We start from the raw sequence: 17,466 nt of genomic DNA, 5'->3' as shown, positions 1-17,466 counted from the left end.
GACCTATAACATAACCACATCCACCCCCTGATAGGCCATGCCCAACATGTTTCGTCACAACTACGGACTTTGTCAGTTAACACTGCTGCCAGATGTAATAAAATTAGATTTATTTAGCATCCAAGAGTATACTCAGGAATCAGGAAATAATCAGGTTTGAACAGAGCATTAACTGAAATAATACTTGTATATGCAAATGCTAGGATAGACAGATAGACAATCACTGGAAATGGACAGAGTTCTGTTTGCTGATACAGATAAACAGTCACTGAGAATAAACAGATTTCTGAATGTGGATAATTACAGGCAGTTCCTGAACACTGTAAGAAGGTATACTGGCTCCACCAGATGGAACCAGACTTGGTACAAACAGCAGGAATAAATGCAAAAGTCCAAGATAACAATGCACCACATCAATAGGTACTAAATATTGTAGACTGATGATGTGAGGAAGATGTGGCAAATTCAGATAATAACAAAGTCCAGAGTAATTTATATGCTGTTAGAAACTAAGTCCTGGTAAGATGGTGAAATGCAAATAATACAGCAGATGTATAATAACATTTCTAATAACTTACACAGGGAAGCACAAGGGGAAACTTTGTTGCAGTGCATTAGGATCCAAAAGCAGCAGACAGAAGGAAAATATTTGGGTACTGGTAACCTGGAGCACAGTCACGGTAGTTGACCTGATGATCCTGCACTGATTACAAAACTGAGCTTAGATCAATAGCCAGTCCCCTAGGTGCAGCCCGCAGCTACCTGATTAGGTAATCAGGCTGCCATATCACAGACTAGCCAGGGTGAAATGTGCTAGACAGACCTCAGGCAGAGAGCAACACCAGAGGCAAGGAGGAGGAACTGCACAGATTATGACAAAAGGTACACACTATAAGATTATCTGTCCAATCTGGCTGATTGGAATGAAAATTTGATATTGTACTGTATCCTATGGGAGCAAATGGCAGTTGATTATTTGCTCCCAAAAGCCAGAAACTGGACAAAAACAGTCATTCAGACAAATTGGTTAAATCAACCCGATTTCAGGTCACTGCGACTCAGTGCAATCAGCCTAGCATGGAATGCAGCTGCTTGAAAAAGAGATTGCATACTCTGACCATTTAGCATTGGTCAGCATTGGTCACATAAATTAAGAAGCAGCAGCCTAAATGGTGTGTGGCTCAAAGTGATGAGATTGTTTAAATGCTATAAACCTTGGCTACGCATTTTGCTCACTTAGTGAACTTCATCAAGCAATGATTATATATATATATATATATATATATATATATATATATATATAATCATTGCTTCACAAATATATTCAATGATACTTGATCTGGTATCTTCATAATTGACCAAAGTACAAATACATACAAACACACCCATTTATACTAATAATAATTCTGTTAAATATCTTTAAAGTTTTACTGTTACACAGAATAGTACTTTACTCCATACAGCAAATATTATTGTAGTTTGCTATCTATTTTCATGAGGAGTTTGCAACAAAAAGAAATATGGCCCTGTGGCAAGACAAAAAATAGTGATTATTGAAATAATTAGCTCAATGTGTCTATTTAGAAATTTGTTTATTATAGTTTATTTGGTTCTAGAAACAATGCTTTAAAATGAAAAGTATACTTTTTCCTTTATACTTAAATGTCAGTAATAACGTAAAAAAATAATAGTAAAAATCTGTACAATTCGTGTTTAGAATTTGCGTACTAGCCACACATTAAGAGCAACTAATGACAGGCATAGAGCTAAAGGTCCTGTGGGCTGGAGCTGTTCTTACAGCAGTGCTGAAATCCTATCTGTTCTTTATTTGCTCAAAATCATTAGACACATGCACTTCACCAGTGACACTGGATACACTCTGAGCTGCAATGAAGTACATCTGCTGCACAGGTAACCAAATCAATATACTTTTTATATGTGTGTCAAATTTGCCCTGTACTGATATTTAAAAAAAATATATAGAATAATAATAACAACAAAATAAACAGTTTTAAAAGCTATATAGCATTAATAAAAGTTACTGTAAGCAAATTGATCTACTGGGTATCAGATTGAATATTTAAAAATTGCCAATTTAAACATTATTATTCAGAAAATAGATTATTGTTGCTTTTTATTTTTTTTAACCTTTTTTTATATTTAGCGTTAATAAAATACTGTGAAGGCTATCTAAAATTATTACTGAACTGAGATCTAAATGGCTTTTTTTGATTCTTTAATGTCAGGTGTGTCTGCTTGCTTTTAGAATTCATGCATGGCTAAATTCCTATTTATTTTTGCGCCTTATGACAACAGGGAAGTATGCCGTAGCAGGTGTTCTTTGAGCTCCAAAGTGCATTGACTAGTATTCTTCTCCATCTGATAATCCATTAATGAACAAGCATATTTAGAACATCTCACAATGATACTTTAAGCTCTGTAAATAAAGCCCTGCAACAAGGCTTATATTAGCTAACTATAAGCTGTATGGTAAGTGTCGTGTGTCAACTATTAAAGGAACAGTAAATGTTTGCAAATTTTTTTTTTTAAAAAGGTTAACTAAAAATTACTTAATCACTGACTACTGTATTAATACTTTTGTCAAGATTTAATAAATAATTGTAATATAATTTATTTGGAATTAAGCAATTTCTATACAGATTACAGATATACGTCCAAAGCTTTTGTATGCTTTACATCCCAGCAAACCATGGTGTTTTATACATAAAAAATGAACAGACATTCAATAGGCGCAGTCCATAAGAATAACTATAGCAGAGCATGAAGTGACTCTCTCACGCCTAAGGCTTGTGTTGTAGACATTACATTTATTGCAGCCTTTCAGTTCTGCTTAGTGACTACAGTGTTATGAGTTTTTAGTTCAAATTACACATTCAAAAAATAACACATGTATTTATAATTACAGTTATTAATCCTTGTAAACATTTTACAAACTTATTATACCGCTTCTGTATATCACATTTTGTCCAGTACTGAAAGTAGTAAACAAAATGTTGCTCTGGGTTGGAAGTAAATGGCAGATAATCTTAAAATCACATCTATGACTCTGAGAGTGTATATTTATATTACTGCAGTGTCAGGAGAGGGTCTGATTGTTAATGACTTATTTTTTATGATGAATGAAAATCTAAAAAACTTACCTTTCATATGACTTTCAGTCAATTTATTTATTTTACAAATACAGAGATGGTTACATATAAAATAATATGGTATGTGGGGGATTATTATAATTTGTAGAGCCACATAAATAGCTTGACATATTTGGATTAATAGTTATAGCAGAATAACATTAATTGTAGATGATCATAAAAAAACTTCCTTTGGCAGTTAATATTTCTTTCAGACAGATGGCATGGCTGGCACAATCAGGTGTAAGAAAGCACATTTATGAGCTCTTACAGTATGCAGGGTGGAAAGTAGATCTCTTAAAGTTAACCTCATCCAATGTTTTTGCTCTCTTTCCTTTATCAACTGAACAATGCGCTACTGACTGACTCTACAAGTGTGAAACTCTGTGCAACTTCATATTCAAATATTTAGCTTGCATAAAATTTTGCACAGCACAATAACCTACAGCTGTGGCCAAAAGTTTTGAGAATGACACAAGTATTGGTTTTCACAAAATTTGCTGCTTCAGTGTTTTTAGACCTTTTTGTCAGATGTTACTATGGTATACTGAAATAATATTACAAGCATTTCATAAGTGTCAAAGGCTTTTATTGACAATTACATTAAGTTTATGCAAAGAGTCAATATTTGCAGTGTTGACCCTCTTTTTCAAGACCTCTGCAATTTGCCATGGCATGCTGTCACTCAACTTCTGGGCCACATACTGACTGATGGCTGCCCATTCTTACCTAATTAATGTTTGGAGTTTGTCAGAATTTGTGGTTTTTTGTTTGTCCACCCACCTCTTGAGGATTGACCACAAGTTCTCAATGGGATTAAGGTCTGGGGAGTTTCCTGGTCATGGACTCAAAATTTCGATGTTTTGTTCCTCAAGCCACTTAGTCATCACTTTTGCCTTATGGCAAGGTGCTCTATCATGCTGGAAAAGGCATTGTTCATCACCAAACTGTTCTTGGGTGATCGGGAGAAGTTGCTCTTGGAGGATGTTTTCGTACCATTCATTATTCCTGGCTGTGTTCTTAGGCAAAATTGTGAGTGAGCCCACTCCCTTGGCTGAGAAGCAACTCCACACATGAATGGTCTCAGGATGCTTTACTGTTGGTATGACACAGGACAAAGACTTTTGGAGGATGGTCTGGTGTCAAGAAGGGCAGCAAAGAAGCCACTTCTCTCCAGGAAAAACATCAGAGACAGACTGATATTCTGCAATAGGTACAGGGATTGGACTGCTGAGGACTGGGGTAACATTATTTTCTCTGATGAATCCCCTTTCAGATTGTTTAGGGCATCTGGAAAAATGCTTGTCTGGAGATGGAAAAGTGAATGCTACCATCAGTCCTGTGTCATGCCAACAGTAAAGCTTCTTGAGACCATTCATGTGTGGGGTTGCTTCTCAGCCAAGGGAGTGGGCTCACTCACAATACCTGTATATCTGTTCTATTGTTGCTTTATATTCAATAGATCAGTTCCTGAAGTCAGTTTATCATGTTTCTCTCAGGAAATTCTGCTGAAAAGTGTATTTAGTAAGTGTTTAAAGTATTGCTCCATACAATCCTGGAAAAACTGTATTCATGTCAATCCATGCATTCAGTCTTTTTATTATTGTTATTGCTGCTAGAGATTTGGCTGCTAGAGATTTGATTAGTTAGTGTAATTTCCATATGATCTTTTTTTTGAGAAATCTCCACCATTAGATCCACTAGACAAAATTTTATAAAATATTTACAGTAATAAACATAACCTTATTAATCATATCCTAAATTCTAGTGCATATTTTAAGACAACATTTTTAACCAGTGAAAATAAAAACATAATAACATCTTAAGTAAAACCTTAATACAACATACTACTATAACAGTAACTCTGCTACATTACAATTCGGATATAATCTGGAAAAATATATACCTGCATGCCGACACCCAAACTAATGACTAAATCAACAATAGTTCAGTGGAGAGAGAGAATATTTTAGATGTATATATCTATATAAACACATACACAAAATGTTAAGTGAGAAGACAGCACCATTTAGTGTACATATAGTGTAGCATATTGTGTATTGATATTCAAAAGAATCCCATTCAAATGCAGGCTGGTCGGTGGTCAATGGTCGTGATGGTGGATGGCGTCGGGGCTCCGGGCAGCTGAGTAAGCTTCAGCTTAATCAGACTGGACATCTAGCAAGCCCAGAACACTGAGTTGATGAACGCAGATCCTGGGCTAGCCATTCCTGGGAAACGCCCTGCACCGCCCCTTAAATGCCTTAAAGGCATTCAAGAGTTTGCATGTGACTATGCAGGACCCATTTTGCACACTTGCAGAATGGATCCTGCGCACACACAGATTCCCGATAATTGGTAATCAGGCCCTAAATGCAGTAAAGTACAAAATAAAGTACTTGTGCTTGTACCAAATATAGGGTTCAATGGTGTTTATTTGTAGATCTTTCAGAGATCTTTTGATCCACCAAAATTCATCACAATCAAAAACAATGAAAATACATCTTTTACCCTAAAATATAGTGCATGTACTGGATAATAGAACAGTGGGGCTTATCTGTTGCCTCATGGGGTAAATTCAGGACACGTCATCAAGACTCATCACCAATGATAAAAAACTGCTTTATATAATGTAGTATGTTTTTTGACACACTAACACAACAATAAATGCCTTATATGAAAGGAACCAGTCCATTCCTACAACATACTGGAAATAGCAGAGGCCTCAAATGGGTTTGCCATTGTGCCTATTATTTCAACTCCACCAGATGGATATATATATATATATATAGAGAGAGAGAGAATATAAAAAAATCCATTACTCACTGCAATAAAAGTATTTCTTGCCCCGTTGTCTTCCGTATGGGATGTTGTTCACACACCATGCACAATATACAAAAAGCGGCGGCACTCAGGGTTTAAAAATAACCATGTTTCCGCGTTCTCCAGCATGGCTTCCAGCTGATCTCCCGCCAGTATACGCATGCTGATGACATCACCCAGTGCGCCTATCACCATAGAAACTATAATAACATATAGTACATATACTAGAATCTACTGACAGTAAAATAATCATACAAAGGAGATACATCAGTGAAATAGCAAAATCACAATGTTATATCGTATAAAACATATAATTCTGTCGTAGCGGTGACTCGTCTAAAGCCGAATTGACAATACACTACAAAATAGACTCAAATTGCATATCAAAGAATAATCATATGTCTCACAGCTGTAAGGGAATTACCTGCAGTGGCAAAGTGTCTAGCTACAGGCTGTCCCCCAGTTCCAGAGAGGAACGTATAGAAGACCCAAGCATCGCTATCCTGTCCTTGAACTGCTGCTTAGTCTTCCCAATATAATATTTATTGCAAGGACATACCAACACTTAGGGCCGAATTCAATTAGAGGTGAAAAGTTGCGGCCAGCGAAAAGAATTTGCCGCTGCAACCTTTTCACCTCATTCGCCTGTTTGGAGGCGCAGTTTTCACGTACTTTCACTATGCACGCTTTCGCTTTTCCCCCTATTTATTTGCAAAACAGGTAAAAAATGCAGATGTGTGAATGCAGTGAATGGCAAAACTAGTGAAAAGGACAGCTATTTTGGGGAAATCAGTCTGTGCCCCATAAAAAGCCTAACTGACCCTGAAAATCAATATAGAAATGTATTAAGTGTATTAAGTGTGGAAAAATGATCTAAAGCAACTTCTTTTGGAAAAAATAATAGCTGCAGTTATATTAGGGGTACATTTAAATGGGAACTAGTATACAGATGGGCTCAGCTGCATTTTTGCTTATAGCACAGTGAGTCACACTATGCGTGGTGTGAGACGCCTTCTGTGATCGGGGATGTGCAATAGCGTCTCCATAGGTTTGACTGGAGACACACTCCTGCACTCCTGGAATTGAATAGGGCAATACGCGAGAATGTGGTGAAAACATTGCATCGGCGCGATTTTTCACCTCTAATTGAATCCGGCCCATAGACGACAAATTTACTGGTGCAATTTAAATGATGCAAAATTTTAAAACTGTTTAGCTGAATAGGAGTGCTTTATTAAGTTACCTGTGATCATATCACTGCAGATAACGCACCCTGCACATTTAAAAGATCTTTTTTTAAGGGGACCTAATAAGCTTTTGGACGTTGTTTTACCAAGTGCCCCAGATAATCACTGATATTTTTTTCACAAGAATAACAAGTAAGGATGCCTTTATCATGCAGACTGGGTAAAATCTTTATCACTGCTAACTACGGGGCAGTATTTCTTAATGGCTTTCCAAGATTTAAAGCTGGCAGTGCTATATCTACTTGGCCATGTAATTCTATTAGCAATACTCTTGGATCATTTAGGGGTTAAGGTTTTACTGCATGGGATGGAAATCAATTTCTCTTTCATTTTCAATAGTGAGGCTAACTTGTAACCTCTATCTACAATATTATTAATCATAGTATGCATTAGTTTATACATATCTGCATCATTGTTGCATATTCTCTGTATCCAGAGAAGTTGTGAAAAATGCAACCCCTTTTGGTCCAAATTAGGATGAAAACTAGTAGGAGAAAGTAGAGTTTTCCGATCTATGGGTTTCACAAAAAGGGAATTACGAATTTATTTATTCTCAATACTAATTGTTATATCCAAAAAATCTATGGTACTAGAATCAATCCTATAAGACAATTGAACAGAACCCTGATTCTCATTGTGCTTATCAAGAATTGAACATAGATGATCCCTGCTCCCTGTCCACAAGAGCAGGACATCATCTATGTATCTAGCATAATACAATACATTTCGGAAAATAGTACTGTCAGAAATAGATCCTCTTCCAAAGTGAACATAAAATCATTTATGTACGGTGGGGCCACAGAGGACCCCCTCGCACACCCAGAAATTTGTGAGTAATGACACCAATCGTACCAAAAGAAGTTCCTGCTCAAGACCATCTCCAATAATTCACAAAAAAATTGATCTCAGGAATAGTATACAACTGATTATCTGAAATCAATTATTTAGTAGCAGAGATATCCAAATCATGGTGAATACATGTATATAATGAATTCATGTCAATACAACAAAAAAGGCAATGATCGGGAATATGAGAAATTTTATCAAGTGCTACAAGTAAAGATGTTGTATCTTTTAAAAAATATTATTTTGCCTTGATGCATGGCTGTTAAAAAATGTTCAAATAAATAGAAATTGTTTGGAATAATGACCCCCAGGCTGAAATAATCGATCTGCCCTGGGGGCACTGCAGGCTCTTGTGCACTTTGGGTAAAATATAAAGTAAGGCTTGACAGGAAAATCCTTGGTTAGCAATTTCTTGGTTTGTACTGAAATGATGGATGAGTCACAAGCACTTTGTAACACAATATCAAGGTCCTTTTTAAATATTGGTGTGGGATCAGACAATAGCATTTTATACGTGTTACTGTCTGCTAGTTGGCGGCTTATTATCTGCCTAATAAGATCAGACAGGTCTTGGATCACAATAGACCCGCCCTTATTGGCAGCTCTAATGACAATGCTTTGTCCACAGCTTAGTGATTTTAAAGCTGCAAATTTGCCAGATGACATATTTGGTCATTTTAGCACGCCTGTTGCAAAGCACCTAGGACACAAGCTATATTAAACAGTTTAAAGGGGTGCATGAGAAAATGTGATCACAAAAATATTAATTCTATGTGACTGTCTCACCTTTAAAAGCAAAGTTGCTGTGAGCTTTAAACCAGATAGCATACCTAGAGTTTAACACTAATGTGATAGCTATTTCCATGTTATAATTCTGAGCAATAGTCCCTTGACGGGGGCTGCAAGCTTAAATGCATTGATCAATTCATGAACCAAAACCCCACTGTTTATTATGTTTATTATTATTATTATCGTTAGTTATTTTTGGTGAGTGCAGAGCCCCCGTGATTTCTATTTAAACTATGTGGTCACATATCATGTTGCACCCCAAGTCTTAGAATGGCGAGTGCCGTGGATTAGTGCTACATATATATATATATATATATATATATATATATATATGTATATTATATATATATATATATGTGATCTAAGCCTCATTTGTCCAGAGTGGAGGGCCGATTTTGTATTTGCTATTTATTCCGGACTACCACAGATAATTCAGCAGTATTTTCTACTGATATATATGGTACACTATACAACACAATACCGGCACTCGTTGCATAGAGCTAACAAATACTTGCTGGGGTGCTCATCTAGGGGTGAAGTACCCCTCCATATAAATGATTTCAGAAAAAAACAGCACTCCCAGACTGCAGTAATCAAACGAACTCCAGTGCTTTACTGTGCAACGTTTCGGGGTCCTGATGACGGGGGGTGGACCCCAAAATGTTTATTTTATTGTTTTATTTATATATAGTTTTAGAACCAATTTCTCCAGTTTTTATTGAAGTTTATTTTAACAATGTACTGTGAATGCATATTGTTTATCAAAATGTTATCTAAATTTTTGATTCACAAATGTAAACACATTTTGCAGATATAATCACCAAACTTGTGTCATTCTTTTTACAATGAAAATCAAATAATGTTGTGGAATTTCTTCCTAACATTGTTGCAAAAGTTTCCACAATAGTGTTGCACTTGAAGGTTGCTTTGCTTTTCCCATTCTGTCCAGTTCATCCCAACAAATCAGCTTAAAGGAGTCTAGATCTGCAGATTGAGTTGGCCATTTGTTTTGGGTCTTTATCTTGCTGTAGGATGATCTCTTGACCAATTAGGCATAGACCGGGAGGTATTTCATGGTGCTGCAAAATGCTGTGGTAGTTCTTTTGGTTCAGGAAGGCATTCACTCTGTGCAAGTCACTGATTTGGAATACAACAAAAGTGCCTAAGAAAATCATGCATCCTTCTCAATGTTTGAAAGTTTGTGTCACAGGGGTTTATATTTAAAAAGGCAATGTTATTATAGCAAAACATGGTTTTACTATGAAATAATTGTCCTGTTTAATTTTGGGCTTAAATACATCAGGAAGATACCACATAGTAAACTGACCTGACACACTGAGGAACCATCCTTTCCTTAATTCAATGGGCATACAAACACTTTGCATGATAAACCAAAGATCTCAGCTAAGCCTCCTTTTCATTGCTGCATAATAGTTGGAAATTGTTTAACCCATTACTTCTTCCTTGAAATAGGCCTTTTTTAATTACCCTGAAATGTACATTATTTTCAGTTTTCTCTAACCTAAACTTTTTTTTAAGCTCTAGAAGTTGATCGCTTATCTTTGAACCATTTCAGGTTATTCACTAAAATACTGTATATTTTGAAAAAAATGGTGGTGTTCTAAAACCTTTGACCGATAGTGTATATATATCCAGACACAATATCGATTAATTCTGTTTTATATTTTTCAGCTCTTTGGTTTATACTTTTGAACTTCTCTGCCTCTCAAGCTTTACATTGTCTTAACTTGAGAGACAGGTGTAGAATCTCTCAAGATGAATGTGGAGGACTCTGGAATGCAACAGAAAGAATGTGCGAATTTTCAGGTAACTAATACGTATATTAAAATGTTACCATTTTATGCTAAATAATTCATTCTAAATTAGGAATAATTTCATTAACCATTTTACATAATAGCACAAAATTTCCTGTTTTCTATTAATAAAGTTTAGTTAAATGTAATGTTTTGACGTTTTTCTTCATGTTTACACATAATTATTTTATTATTATGCATGCTTGCAAGGGAATAATACATATTCTCAAAGCATCAGTAAATGTTACTATTTGTAATTGTGACTTGTGACTTGAGGTGTGACTAATCAATGGCCTGACTTCTGACTATTCTGATTATCATTTTCATTTCTATACTTTTCACACTTAGTTCATAACATGAAGCACAGTAGGTCACTGAAAATACCCTTAAGCCAAAGTTATTGTTTTTTGTATATGAGGCAGACACATGAATTAATAGACTGAATAGGGTATGTTGGCAGGTCGAATTATTATAAAACTTGTGAATTTTGCAAATATGTGTCACGGTCTTTATCAAATTGTGATACAGTGCTTTAATTATTTACTGTAGTCACACCTTTGCAGAAACCTTATGATACATCACTAAAAGGAAGCAGCTACTATAAGGGGTATATTTACTAAAGCTACAGTTTTTAGGTGCAAGTTAAATGTTAAGTAGAATCTAATTGGTGGCTATAGGCAACATCTCCACTTCTAAGAACTCTAACTTTAGTAAATCTACCCCTAAATATTATTTACATTTTATATATCAAGACAAAAAAAAACTTTGTCTGACATTACACTGTAGTGCCAGTGATTATTCTTAGAAGTTTGAAGATGATTATGATGAGACAGTAGTACCATAATGGACAGCGCCATCCTTAATAGGATTATAAGGATGAACTCAAAGGCGGTAAGATTAGGCTTTAAATAATCAATGCTAGTACAGGGAGTAATTTACTGATTCTTCTTCATTCTCAGTCAATTTTTAAAAAATGCAATGAATCAAATGTCAACTGTATACAATGCATAGCAATCTGAATAATCACCTGTGTTTTAGAAGCTGTTTGTGAAGTTGTATAAATCGAGAAGATTCTGCAGTTATACAGCTAGATACTGGCATTTAACAAGTGGGTAATAAGCATAAAGTCCTCAATCATAAACAAGTGTAACAAACAAGTGCCAGGCAAGAAAAAAAGCCATTCAATATGTAAGAGGAAGGTCACTATTGCAGGGTGAAAATTATTGGCTTAGAAATGTTTTCAGAGTGACATGGATGACTTGGCAATGGTCAAGTGCATAGCATGATCGCTAAGGTTCCATTTAGGTTATCTGGAAATAAAACTCTGATCTTTAGATTTGAATCCAAGATTAAGAAAATCACCACAGTCTAACATGGGAGAAACAAAAATAGGCATGTTATATATGCATCTAGCAGTGTGGCCCCTGCCGATAGTGATGTGGGTGATGATGTACATGTTGATTGTTCTTGGATAGACACTGCACCTTTTGCAGTTGTGTAGTGCAAAGTATAAATTCTCAGGTATTCCCTTCTATGGGCAGATTAAATTAGCCATAAATAGAAAATTCATATGCTAATACTATGGGCCTGATTCAGAGGTGGATGCTAATGCAACCACGACTGCGTCTTTTACCGCAGTGTGACTGCATCTCTATGCTAATGCCACAGCCGATGGGTTCATACAGAGAAGCCCACCAGCTTTGTATATTAAGATGCACCATCGAACATTACCCCAGCCCTATGGAGGCACAGAAAGTCCATCTGAACATGGCAACCAAAATCAGCGCAAATGTGGAAAAAAATGCAGTCACTGACTGTAACACACACACATTCCCCTGTTACCATCCAGGAACACCCACTGAAATTAGCTCTCTGCAATTCTGCATCTCCCAGCGGTAGCCATCAGGACACATGCGCAGACTGAAAAGATTGTCCGCTTGCATCCGACATCGACACTGTGTACACTGCGAATCAGGCCCTATGTGGCATTAAGCAAAGTTCTCCTACCATAATAACCCAATACTTTGTATGCAAGGCCTCACATGGCTAGGGGAATCTGTCCCTTAATGTTTTTTATAATGCAATTGTAAAATTCCAAACCAGCCAGATCTGTGGTAACCAGCCATCACTGCTAGAATCATTAGATAGAGGAAAAAGCACAGCATGACATCACAGAGACCTCTCATTAGATGTGCACTTAGCAAAAATTATAGCTTTACAAATTATACTTTCATGTTTGTTTAATTCGTGGCAATTTGGGAACTGGTGGCTTATGCAGATTCTAGACAGCATGTATCTTGCCACTATTATTATACATAAAAATAATAATGTTCATAAAGCAATATTAATGTTGCTTTATACACAATAAAGATTGCAGATAGGAAGTTGGTGGACTGGATCAGAGCTGCTCCCATAGAGTTTGTAGATCACACATAGGAAGTTGGTGGGCTGGATCAGAGCTGCTCCCATAGAGTTTGTAGATCACAGATAGGAAGTTGGTGGACTGAATCAGAGCTGCTTCCATACAGTTTGTAGATCACATATAGGAAGTTGGTGGGCTGGATCAGAGCTGCTCCCATAGAGTTTGTAGATTGCAGATAGGAGGTTGGTGGACTGAATCAGAGCTGCTTCCATACAGTTTGTAGATCACATATAGGAAGTTGGTGGGCTGGATCAGAGCTACTCCCATAGAGTTGTAGATCACATATAGGAAGTTGGTAGGCTGGATCAGAGCTGCTCCCATAGAGTTGTAGATTGCAGATAGGAAGTTGGTGGGCTGGATCAGAGCTGCTTCCATAGAGTTGTAGATCACAGATAGGAAGTTGGTGGATTGAATCATAGCTGATCGCATAGAGTTTGTAGATCACAGATAGGAAGTTAATGGACTGAATCAGAGCTGCTACCATAGAGTTGTAGATCACAGATAGGAAGTTGGTGGGCTGGATCAGAGCTGCTGCCATAGAGTTGTAGATCACAGATAGGAAGTTGGTAGGCTGGATCAGAGCTGCTCCCATAGAGTTGTAGATCACAGATAGGAAGTTGGTGGGCTGGATCAGAGCTGCTCCCATAGAGTTGTAGATCACAGATAGGAAGTTGGTGGGCTGGATCAGAGCTGCTCCCATAGAGTTGTAGATCACATATAGGAAGTTGGTAGGCTGGATCAGAGCTGCTCCCATAGAGTTGTAGATCACAGATAGGAAGTTGGTGGGCTGGATCAGAGCTGCTCCCATAGAGTTGTAGATCTCATATAGGAAGTTGGTAGGCTGGATCAGAGCTGCTCCCATAGAGTTGTAGATCACAGATAGGAAGTTGGTGGGCTGGATCAGAGCTGCTCCCATAGAGTTGTAGATCACATATAGGAAGTTGGTAGGCTGGATCAGAGCTGCTCCCATAGAGTTGTAGATCACAGATAGGAAGTTGGTAGGCTGGATCAGAGCTGCTCCCATAGAGTTTGTAGATCACGGATAGGAAGTTAATGGACTGAATCAGAGCTGCTCCCATGAATTGATTCAAATAAGCAATTAGCTGAAACTTGGATAAATCATAAGGCACAGAATTTGTAGGGCTTTATACAACTCTAATTACTGTATGACTCAATTTATGGAAATTTTCAGAGTTGGTGGGAAAGGAAGAAGAGCTCTACAGAGCTGATCTGAGAAAAATGATTTGAAGTTAATATATACTGTATATTGGCAACACTTGTTGTGCTAAAAGAAAGATGTCTGTACTTTTAATTTTGTAATTCGGAAGAAGTGTGCCATCACTGCAAGTTCTCAAGCCAACCAAGTGAACAGCATAGATAAGTAGAAGCGGTTAATGATTTCCTAATGTCATAAAGCAGAGACCAACATAACATTTAAGAGGGAAAAATACAAAACTATTGTAAACATTAAATTAAATGTATTTGTAATTTTCTAAAAGCCACATTATAAAAGCTCTATTTAACTATCTTGACTAATGGCCATTTAAGTCTGATGTATATAATGAACAAAGTGTGTATGCTATAATATAAAGGTATTAATGTCCTGTACTTGTATTGGCCTGTCTTTGTTGATTTTATGCTTCAGCACAAGCATCAATCCCTTATTTTATCAATATTTAGTGTTTGCTTTTAATATTTATTCAGCTGTCTCTAGAGAACAGCATTGATGTTAATCCCCGATTATTATTTTATTTGTCTCGCTGAGGCTGTATAAAAGCAGATCTGTTTGAATATTTAGTAAATATGACAATTGCATATAAATGGTCTTTTACATGAAATAATATATGAAAATGAATTAATATTTTTCAGTTTCTACATTTTTAAATATTTTTTATCCTATGATCTCTGCAATTATGTAATTCTACTGTTTATTACAAAATGTATGCAAATAGATAATTTGTTTGTCATCAGTTCCTGATTAGATTAGATTAGGGTACAGTATGTCTTGGACTGCAGCTTGCAAGTGAAGTGTAAATATCATTCTCTATATATTGTACAGATAGACACACAGCATGCAGCACCTTTTTTTGAGAAAATTAACAGTTTTGTCCCATATAACCACTGCCGATCCAATATAGGGGGAAACCGTAATAGAATGTGATTTGTTAAAATCACTGATTTTCTGCAAATTTGAGGAGAGTTAAAAATTGCTGGATGTATTAAAGAGAAACTCACTGGAAAATCTTTAAGGAATGCCAATTTGGAATGGGACCTACCAGAAAAAAACATTCCCATTTATTTAACAAATACAAATTACCATTATATTAGCATGTAATTACAGAAACTGCAGGTTTCTAAGTTGTTAGAGAAAGTTCCACCAAAAAATGTCAGCACTCACTTCCATTTTTGACCATGCTGGGCTACTTATCATTGTTTACAGACCTCTAGGGGGGACTCAGGGCTGCTGAGACAAATTGCGGACTTGGGAGAAAAGGAGGTGTGGCCAAATTCTGTGAGATGTGTCCACAGGGTTGGACTGGGGTCCACAGGGGTTATAGGGGAAATCCCCGGCGGGCCCCACTGCCTGAGGGCCTCACACCCTCTTCTAGGGGTCATGTTCCAGACGTTGCACTGAATTGTACACTGCTACTTAGAAGGTCAGTTACCTTGTGGAACAGGACCACTGAAAAAAATTGGTTCTTGGTTTTCTTCTATAGACAAAACACCAATATTTGCCTAATGGTTAGCCAAACAACTGTGGTGGCTAGTTGGTGGATAACCACACCCATTAAACATGGGCCCTACTACTGAATTCCCCCAGTGGGCCCTTTATGCCCCAGTCAGGCACTGTGTGTCCATGCCCCTTCAGGAAAAAGAAAACAATAAAAATACTAGAAGTTAGCTCCTGAAGGACCCACCGAGCTGTGGAGAAGTAGGAATGAACTCCTCTGCAGTACATGCGCTGTGGAGGGAGACATTTTTGCTCCTCCACAGCTTGCTGTGCCCCTCAGACAAGGTCAGGCCCAGGTAATCAGTTTTTTTTTACCATTTTACAAAAAAATTGTAACGGGTTTCATTAAAGCACCATCAGGTTTTCAAACACAGTGCTAATAATTTTACATTTATTGCAGCTTGCATTTGATGCCAAAATCTCTATCAATTTGAAATAGTTTTGCAGTGAGATTGAACTTGTCATCAAAATCGTGCTCTATTACATTTCCCCCATAGTGAATCTAGTTTATCTGTGTGGAATTGGCAAATGCTGTGCTCGGTGTGAAATGCTTTAGGTGAATACATTTAATAAAGAATAAGAAATTTGAAAGCAACGTTTTTATTCCGAAGGGAAAAAATATATATATTCGAGTTCTCTGTGCGACTTTATCAGTTCAACAGACTTCTAAAATTCTCACACATGATCATAGCCGCAATATCCTGAGAGAGAAGTATAGAGAGCCACCTAAGATCTTCTGCAGCATAAAAAATTAATACAAGCTTTTGATATAAACTTCAATTTCATGGCCAAGGTTTTAGCTGTCATAGCTGTACTTTGAAGTGTGTGTTCTGGATACATGGATACCAGCAAAAATTACAATAGACTGTTTGCCCACAGAATTGTAGGCATAAGCATTGTTATTGGCCTTTAATCACCTGAGCTATATTCAAACATTTTTGCTACAGTAGCTGCAAAAAGCACTCGCTCTGTGGCTTACTACAGAAGGAGCGGCTGTCGATGTTGATTGACAGCTCGCCCCGTTTTGTAGGCGTGGCCAGGGGGTGGCTTCACAAACGTAGGCGAACCCAAGCAAACGCCTGCTGTTTGTGGGCGGCCCCACTGACATCAAAAGTGATGTTAGTGAGAGAGCTTCCAGCTCTATTAGAGCCAGAAGCTCTCTGGGGCTTGCAGCCATGAGACCCTACCACAAGGGTCTCGTCGCAAGCCTGATGATCGCGATGGTCTTGACTATCGCGACCATTATCCTGGCCGCTCGCAATAGCTGTGGGTAAGCTTGAGAATGTAAAGATAAAGGTTCAACTGAAAACTAGCAGAGTTGTTCAAATAAATATACCCAAATCTGAAATCCAAATAAACCTTACGTGCACCGACACAGAGGTGGATGAAGTCAAAGCCTTCTGTGCTCCATATATGAGACCCAGGGGTTTATTTACTAAGTCCCGACACTTCTGTTTGTGTTAATGCCTGATATTTAAAAGGGCAGTGCTTTTACTAGCTGTCTCTTGCTAGTAAGAGCATTGCACTTTTAAATATAGGGCATCAAAACAAACTGAAGTGTCGGGTTTACTTAGTAAATAAACATCTCAGTGTATGTTACCAGGGCCGGATTAAGGGAGGTGCAACAGGGCGGCCGACCCTGGGC

General features: G+C 37.3%; 1 protein-coding gene across 1 annotated transcript in view; it reads left to right on the top strand.

The window, feature by feature from the left end:
- Nucleotides 1-1,862: 1,862 nt before the first annotated feature.
- GFRAL (GDNF family receptor alpha like) overlaps nucleotides 1,863-17,466 on the top strand; it is a 121,241-nt gene continuing 105,637 nt past the window's right edge. The window contains exons 1-2 of the mRNA XM_088479743.1: nucleotides 1,863-1,911; nucleotides 10,547-10,681. Coding sequence (XP_088335869.1) covers nucleotides 1,890-1,911; nucleotides 10,547-10,681 — 157 coding nt within the window. The 5' untranslated portion in view covers nucleotides 1,863-1,889. The remainder of the gene's footprint in view (nucleotides 1,912-10,546; nucleotides 10,682-17,466) is intronic.

The sequence above is a fragment of the Taudactylus pleione genome, unplaced genomic scaffold (assembly GCF_031769625.1).
Source record: "Taudactylus pleione unplaced genomic scaffold, aTauple2 ptg000244l, whole genome shotgun sequence".
NCBI classification, from domain to species: domain Eukaryota; kingdom Metazoa; phylum Chordata; class Amphibia; order Anura; family Myobatrachidae; genus Taudactylus; species Taudactylus pleione.
The sequence above is the reverse complement of the archived record's forward strand: the minus strand, read 5'-3'. Positions and strand labels throughout refer to the sequence as shown.